The 8,670-nt window shown below is 41.1% G+C and overlaps 1 protein-coding gene across 1 annotated transcript; it reads left to right on the top strand.

Moving 5' to 3' along the window:
- The first annotated feature begins 5,063 nt into the window (after positions 1-5,063).
- On the top strand, positions 5,064-6,221 carry LOC128743880 (uncharacterized). The gene has a single exon (XM_053840568.1). It carries the CDS (start codon positions 5,064-5,066, stop codon positions 6,219-6,221), a length of 1,158 nt encoding a protein of 385 aa, XP_053696543.1.
- Positions 6,222-8,670: the final 2,449 nt, after the last annotated feature.

Genomic DNA, 8,670 nt, shown 5'->3' with positions numbered 1-8,670 from the left:
CTGGGAACGACCGCCTACCAGCAGAGCTTTATAAACATGGCGGAGAAACGCTAGCAAAGGCTCTACACTGGGTTATTTCGAGGGTTTGTGAGGAGGAAAAGCTACCGGAGGAATGGATGGAAGGAGTGGTTTGTCCCATCTACGAAAAGGGTGATCGGCTAGACTGCTGCAACTATCGTGGTATTACGCTGGTAAACGCCGCCTACAAGCTACTCTCCCAGATCCTGTTACGCCGGCTGTCACCGATAGCACAAGGTTTCGTAGGGAATTATCAGGCGGGTTTCATGGGGGCTCCCGCAACTACGGACCAAATTTTTACTAACCGACAGATCTTGCAGAAATGTCGGGAGTGCAACGTACCACTCATCACATCTTTATTGATTTCAAAGCAGCATACGATACAGTCGATCGAGACAAGCTATGGCAGATAATGCACGAATTCGGTTTTCCGGACAAACTGACGCGACTGATCAGAGCTACATTGGATCGAGTGATGTGTTTCGTACGCATCTCTGGGACACTCTCGAGTCCCTTCGAGACGCGACGAGGGTTGAGACAAGGTGACGGTCTATCCTGCATGCTGTTCAACATCGCTCTTGAGGAGGTGATCCGACGAACGGGCATCGAAACGAGAGGCACGATTTTTACCAAGAGTAGCCAACTTCTAGGCTTTGCAGATGACTTCGATATCATTGCCAGGAACTTTGCGACGGCGGAGGCAATCTACGCCAGACTGAAAGCGGAGTCTAGGAGAATTGGGCTAAAACTAAATGCGTCGAAGACCAAATACATGAAAGGAAGAGGCTCAAAGGAAACAAGTGCGCGCCTCCCACGGACGGTAACCGTTGACGGCGACGAACTAGAAGTGGTAGAGGAGTTCGTGTATTTAGGATCGCTGGTGACCGCGGACAACAACACTAGTAAGGAGATCCAGCGGCGCATCCAAGCGGGAAATCGGGCCTACTTTGCCCTTCGTAAAACGCTACGATCAGGAAGCATACGCCGCCGCACGAAGCTGACAATGTACAAAACCATTATTAGACCAGTAGATCTTTATGGACTTGAAGCCGTGACGCTGCTTACGGAGGACATACGCGCCCTTGCCGTGTTTGAGCGGAAAGTGCTGCGGACGATATTTGGCGGAGTACAAACTGAAAGCGGAGAGTGGCGGAGGCGTATGAATCACGACCTACAGGCACTGCTTGGGGAGACTCCCATCGTACATCTAGCGAAAGTTAGCAGGCTACGGTGGGCCGGACACGTCGTAACGATGCCGGACGACAGTGCGACGAAAATAGTCCTCTTCAACAACCCGACCAGCACCAGGAACAGGGGGTCCAACGTGCACGATGGCTCGACTAGGTCGAAAGCGATTTGCGACTTCTGAGACGACTAGGAAATTGGCGACGAGTGGCCCAAGACCGAGTTGAATGGAGACGAGTGCTTGAAACAGCACGAGCCACGGACTATGCTGCTGAAGAAGAAGAAGAAGCACCTTCCGCTCGAACACGGACACAGTAATTGTGCATATATATGTATAAGCAATGTAAAGCCTCGGTGCTATATTCCGTTGCCGAAACTTGACCTTCTGTTTTTATACGACAGACTTCGCAGCAAGAATACAGGAGAATTGCAGGGCTGATTGCTACGATCCTATTGATTCCAACAGCCTCTCACGACGATCCGACGACTGGCTTATTAGGCCAGCATCATACCGCAAGGCCACCTGGGAGTATTTTATATATACATATAATTAGATTGCAAATAAGAGTTACGTACTAACATGTATTCAGCAAAATCGTATTCGACGCGCAAAAGCTGCTTATTTATACCATTTTGGAGGCGATATACGCACTGAGAAATAATTTTGAGCGATACACTTATATAGGTATTTCAATACGATAAGATCCGATTAAGCGCGACCAGCTGCTATATGCAGCTATACGAATTTGTGCTGAAAATCGTATGTTGGTCAGTTACTAGCATTATAAACGATAGAATATCGACTTGAGCGCGCTTTATTAGGTTTTATTTACGAATTTGAATTTGTTAAGGATATTTACGATTGTTTTCGTACATATACGTATACATCGTATGATATACGAGTTGGTGCTGGCTGGGATGCACTCCGTGAGCAGCGTCACAGCTTAAAGTCCTTAAAGTCAGATAAGGGTTTGCTTCTTCAAGCTTTTTGCGAAGGGCAAAGTAGGCCCGATTTCCCCCTTAAACGCGCCACTGGATCTTATTACCAGGCTTATTGTCCGCGGTCACCTGCGATCCCAAATACACGAATTCATCTACCACTTCTAGTTCGTCGACGTCAACGGTTACCGCCCGTAGGAGGCGCGCGTTTGTTTCCTTTAAGCTTCTTCCTCTCACGTGTTTGCTCTTCGACGCATTTATTTTTAGTCCAATCCTCCTAGACTCCGCTTTCAGTCTGGCGTAGATTGCCCCCGCCGCAGGGATGCCACATATAGAGTAGGGCGGGGCATAAGTGCGATGTTTGAAGTTGTCATCAATTTTCGTGAGATATAAAGAAGGACAACAACATAATATATTTTATAGTGATGCAGTAACTCAATGTCTTCACATTCAACTATAAATCATCTGCGGTAATAGTGTTTTGCAAAATAAATTCTTCTTTCTTCTGATCAAGTGCAGATTCGCACTTTTACCCCACCAGCGGGGCAAAAGTTCGAATACCGCGGGGCAAAAGTTCGAAGCTAGAATCCATGAAATTAGTCCAGCAGTAGCTAATAAAACCATATTATCTTCAATCTACGTTTTGTTTCGGTGAGGAATATTCTCAATTTGCACCATTTCTATTTTGCGCTGGTGTATTGCAGCCTCCGTTAGATCAAAACTTTTCCAAACGTTTGTTTTTTGTTTCATCAGCGGAAACACATTGTTTTTCTTCGGCCAACATCTGTAGAGCACACAGTTTTCTGCAGATCTTTCATTTCTAGTATCTGTAATATAGTTTCTAAAGCTGTAAATAATTAGCTATATATTTTTGCCTCGTCCATGAATCGCACTTTTGCCCCGTCCGTGAATCGAACTTTTACCCCGCTAGGCGCTTAAGGGGGTTAGATTAAATTACGGAAAAGTGAAATATATTTCGTAAATTATTTTCGCCGTATTTTCAAAACAGATATGTAAGTGATGTAAAACGCTACTACAAATTTTCAACAAGTAATATCCTCCTGTTGATATCGTATTTGCCGTATAACGTAAAATTACATCAAAACCGCCCTAAAATAACATTTGCACATAACTCAGCAACTATGCTTCGTAAGTAACCAAAGTTTACGTGAGATTCAAGCTGTCAAAGTAGTCACTCATCCATGCCAATGTAGAAAATTTACTCGGAATCTGCACCGATAAATCATTGCATCGCACTTTTACCCGCATCGCACTTTTACCCCTCCTTACTCTAATTCTGTGTCTTTTGTTGGAAAAATCTGACAATCTGTACGGCGAGGAAAAATATCTGTGCAAAAATCTGTCCAATGCATCTAATATCCTATATATTAACTATTAAAATACTGATTTAAAATGTAGGAAATAAATAAAAAATATGAAAATTAATTAAACCGTACTGAAGTTTTTTGGAGCGTCTTAGCAGAATACGATATACGAAATCTTCTTTTATTTAATTTCAGAACCGAATGTAAATGAAAAATGAATCATCATGGTCATTGATCATTTTCGAACTTGATGTGTCCATTTTTTAGACTTTATCGTTTAATTTTATCGTTATTTAATAACCAAAAATGATTATATCCATTCACATTGCCATATAAAATTTGATTGTTCACTCACTAAATAATTTATAAGTGATCTTAAACAATAATAAAAAGGTTAAATACCACTTCGTTTCACTGTGTTTTTTAATGTGTATACTTTGTTAAACATTTTCTTAACAATTTAGATAAAAACACTCAACGTATCCTCTACCTTTGACAGTTCAACCCAATTAACGAAAGCCTTTCACTAAGTGGGCTAAGAGTTTAGTGCAACGAGCGAAAGTTGACTGTACCTATTACTTTTGACCTAGGATTGTTATCTTTAACCATAACAATTCGATCATTAACATTTTCTGCAATTTTTCTGATCAAATAACTGCTTGATTGTAGGTAATGAGTTTGTGGTAGGCACTAAAAACGCACAATTCGACAAATTTTTAAATGAAGTTTTTAAAAAAGTTTAAAAAAATTTGCAATCGTTCAGATAGCAAATTTTTCTGTTCTAATATTTGTGATTTTCTATCAGTCAAATACGATCAAATTTATGACAGAAAGATAATTTATTAACTACCTAAATGCTACTTTTAAAGTGTCTATCAATGGTCGATTCTACTTCCAATGGAGCAAAACCCATTGGTGCCAATGTTCTTCGTACTCATTGCGTTAGGTAAATATAGAATGGAGAAATGGTGAAAGAAACATGTACATGTAAGTAAATAATTGTCGATGATAGTCTCATCGGTGGTTGGCATCGAGTACGAGATTTGCCATGCTAATTGCATACAGTGATACTGTTTCAAGTAAGGATGCACATTTTAAAGGTACACGTAGCTCAGAAGTGCAGATTTACAGTTCACAAAGTGAGAGTATAATGATAATACTGATAGTAATAATACGACGACGTTTAAACTTCAAAGGTTGACAAAGATTAAATTTTGGAAGTTGTTTGCTTAGTCCACACTAACGATCGTTTCTCTGTCCAAGTTGCAACAACCGAAGGAAAAGGCACAAGATTTGCTTAGGTCTAATTTTGCCTAGGTTGAAGAATTACGGGGAACCGTTTGAAGTGTTAGACAGAGACGGAAACCGGCCATGATTTGATCTCCACTGTGCAACACGTATCAGAAGGAACGGCATTTTCAATTTTCTGTTTTTATATTTTGCTTCTTTCCTGTTGCGCACCGTCGTTTTCAATAAACCTGGTTGGCGTAAATAAAATATATCTTGGCGACCAGTCTCTTCTTGAACTTGAACCAGAAAGCATTGATATTCGGACGTTATTGGAAGAATAGATCTTTGGTGCGCATTACGGAAAATATGTTGCGTTCGTGTTTGGTGCTGCTGTTGCTGGGATCTGTCGTTCTGGCAGGACCGGCTATTCGCAGCGATGAACAATCCAATAGGGGTGACTTAGAAAGTAGTGCAGCACCGGAAGTTACCGGAAATTCAGTTCCAGATACTACAGCCTCGCTACCGGCTGTAGAAACTAGCCCGGAAAGCACGAGTGTTGCCACGGAAGTATCAACGGAAGCAGTAACATTGTCAACTACAGTGCAACCATCTACTGCAACCGCATCTGAGCATGTTTCAGTGGCACAAACGACAGCCAAACCGCGCAAAACCGTAACTTTTGATCAACGACAGGAAGGAAAATTTAATATTCGAGCTGACTTGGAAAATTTCGTGATAGTCGTTGTGCCGTCATCTCCGTCGGCAGGAATTTCGCTACTAGACCTTCTCAATCGTTCTGGCCAGAAGAAACAGCAAAAGAAAAAGTTAGCTCATCGTAAGGGAACCAAACATCATTCCGGTCAGAAAAAAATGCAAAATGTGACTCCGGAAGTGGTTGTTTTGGACGACAGTCAGACCCAGGCACGCGTTGGTAACGAAGAGTTCATCGAAGGACGTACCCCATACAAAGTGGACATTTCTAGTTCGGGTCGCAGTAGTAATTCCGAGCTTCCATCGCCGATTTATCGCGTTGTACGACCATTTACTGTCAATGTTGAACAACCGACCGCATCAAACATGATTCGTTTCCCCGCGTCGTCAGGTAATTATGTTAATTCCGTTAGAGTGGCCAAATCGTTGCCTATGATGCCGGCGACACCATTCGATGACGAAGTTAGAACTAATACCGTATACGCTATACTAACAAATAACAACAATGGTGATGGTGGCATTGATCCTAGCGAGGAAACTATTGATCATGATGATGGTGAAGATGGTGATGATGCTGATAATTACCTGATGATGGGGCAACAGACATATCTTGATTTACCTGCTTCTCCTGATTCTTCGTTCGATAGCCTAGAGTACCCGGTATCCGATGTCGACATGACGAAACTGCAACTGCAAGAGGACAATGAAGGCAATGGTGACGGCTGGGAACTGAAGCTGCTTGGTGCCCAGGAGCAGTGTGGTCCCGATCGTAAACGTGACAGCTATGGGGTGTGTCAATTCGTCACACCGTGAGGTGTATCATCTTCTCTCAAAACGTTTAGCTTTTAAGATATATTTATTAGAACTTGACGAAAAGTCAAGTGCTTAATTTATTATAGACAACATAAGTGCCAAATAAATGAAGAATATAATGCGCAAAGTAACGGTTTGATCTCCGAGATGGCTAGATAGAAAAGTAGGTGCAAAAACGGCATTGCACTTAATTAGCTCAAGTGGCCTTGTTTATTACTGCTGAGATTTGCGATTCGGTGAATTTCACTGTGTCGAGAGAGTCATCGAAGGAACGTAAGCAATTCTGATATTCCACCGTATGTAAACAGTAAGACGATTGCTTTCTCCGCATACCGTTTAGTCTGATGTGTTCGTTGCCTGATGCGGGAAGACATGTGACGTGAATGAACTTCAGCCGCTGTGGGTCTGGTGACGGAAAAGGGGTAAATAAAAAAGAACACGATGTGGATGCTAAAATATAAACATATAAGTTTGTTCCGTTATACACCATCCGACCTACATTCGATATTATCGCAACCGATGGCGCTTCGTGACTGTGTTTTATAACCTTGGCGAGATGCGCCATCGGTTTTATTTTAATGTGTGCCTAAATCCGAAAGGGAGGTTCAGAATTAGCTACATTAATTGCTTAGAAACTGATGCATTTTATAGATCGAAATAAAACCTTGGTATTGGTGGATTTAGTCCGACCAAAGTTCGACAGCACTTGATAGATTATACTCAGGTGCTACAAAAACACCGATAAAACACCGGATGTGATTTGGGCCATAACAAATTCATTGAATGATAATTGAGTTGACACTCTGTCACAAGTTTGCTAAATAATAGATGATTAAATTGACACTCTGTTACATATGTTGGACAGTTCTCTTTCAAAAACTGCGTTGTAATGATGCGGTTTGACACGTTTGGTCACAAGATTCACGTACTAACGAGGGTTTCGGTCAATTATTTTTGCTCATTAGTTAAGCGAATTGGGTATGATGCTTTGAGATGCTAAGTCTTAATCGAGTCAGTTCGCAAATATCTTCATTTTGATCGAACCGAAACTCTGCTAATCACAGAGTTGTCACGGTCATTAACAATAACAAATTTGCATAACGTTATAAAGTGAATGTCTTCAGCAAAAAATATCAACTCGAGACGTGGTTGCTCAGGGACGTAGCTAAGAAAATAGCTCATTTTCATTGTCAAAACCATTTGCGAAGTCTCTATTGTTTTTTGCCAAATATGCCTCCATTATTCTCCATCGAACGTAAAATTAAATTGTGCTTACTTTTATCAACACACAATGAATACTGCAGTTGACACGCTTAAAATTTCCATGTATTCAGAAAAATGATTTCTCTATGGAAATGTAAAAATTCGTAGGATTCTAATTCTTGCAAGTCTCACAAATAATCTCTTCCAGGTTCAGGTCGCAATATTCCTTGAGGTGTATTTTTTTTTATTTAGGCCCTTTGCAAGTCCAAAGTGTTTTGCGAACAATTACCTAGGTTATAACCACTCCAATTCACTATCTGATGAAAATGTTCGATCTGATGTTACGTTCGAGTTTTGTCTCTATGTTTCGACGTTTTATGTATTAGTTATTAAGGTCCATTAGGGCAAGTCTTGCCTGTTGGTAATAAATTTGAAATTTGAAATAACGTCGAGCATCCGTGCCAAGATTTAGTTTATTTCGTTAACCCTAATGTGGGCGACGTGGTACCCGTGTACCCATTTCGATATTCAAATAAAAGTCTTGTAGGAAATGTGTATCACTACGAAACTTTCTGACATCGTCTTAGGGGTCAAGATGAATAACTTAGCGCAAACTTTGAGAGATTTGGTTATGAGATAGAGTAACCATGGGTCAAATACAATTCATACCCCGTAGAAGGGCGACGGGGTACCCGTGTACCCATGCTTTTTAAATAGCTTAAACGACGCAACAGAATTAAACAATGTTCAGCAAAGTTGTAGGTTTGGACAAGAACTAAAAAATAATGTATTATCAGGTATCAGCATTTTTGGCTCGAGCAGCACGTTCCTCACAATCTAGTGTGCATGCACTTTCGGATAGAGCCTCCGTTGTGCCGGAAACAAGTTCCAAATGTCCCAGGGAACTGGCCAATCTCCGATTCCAACAAAAAGTAATCATGTTGCATATCAGAGTTCATCAGAGTTTTTAGAATTTTTTGAGCATGTTAATGGACTACAAATCAATTCAATAAAGTGATAATGTCCATCCCATGGCTATAGAACAGGTTTCGGACCACATAGAGGAAATAATTAATTTCTGATTATGACAAAATATTGCTATAACTCTACCGTAGAGCGTGAATGGCAACCCAGAGTAATGCAGAGAGAGAGAGATAGAGAGAGAGAGAGAGAGAGAGAGAGAGAGAGAGAGAGAGAGAGAGAGAGAGAGAGTGAAAGAGAGAGAATTCAATCATATATAACTGTT

The sequence above is a fragment of the Sabethes cyaneus genome, chromosome 3, assembly GCF_943734655.1.
Source record: "Sabethes cyaneus chromosome 3, idSabCyanKW18_F2, whole genome shotgun sequence".
Lineage (NCBI taxonomy): Eukaryota > Metazoa > Arthropoda > Insecta > Diptera > Culicidae > Sabethes > Sabethes cyaneus.
This window is presented reverse-complemented; position numbering and strand designations above follow the sequence as displayed.

Excerpts from the sequence above, each read along its gene's own strand:
- LOC128743880 (XM_053840568.1), top strand. The coding sequence starts at position 5,064 with ATGTTGCGTTCGTGTTTGGTGCTGCTGTTGCTGGGATCTGTCGTTCTG.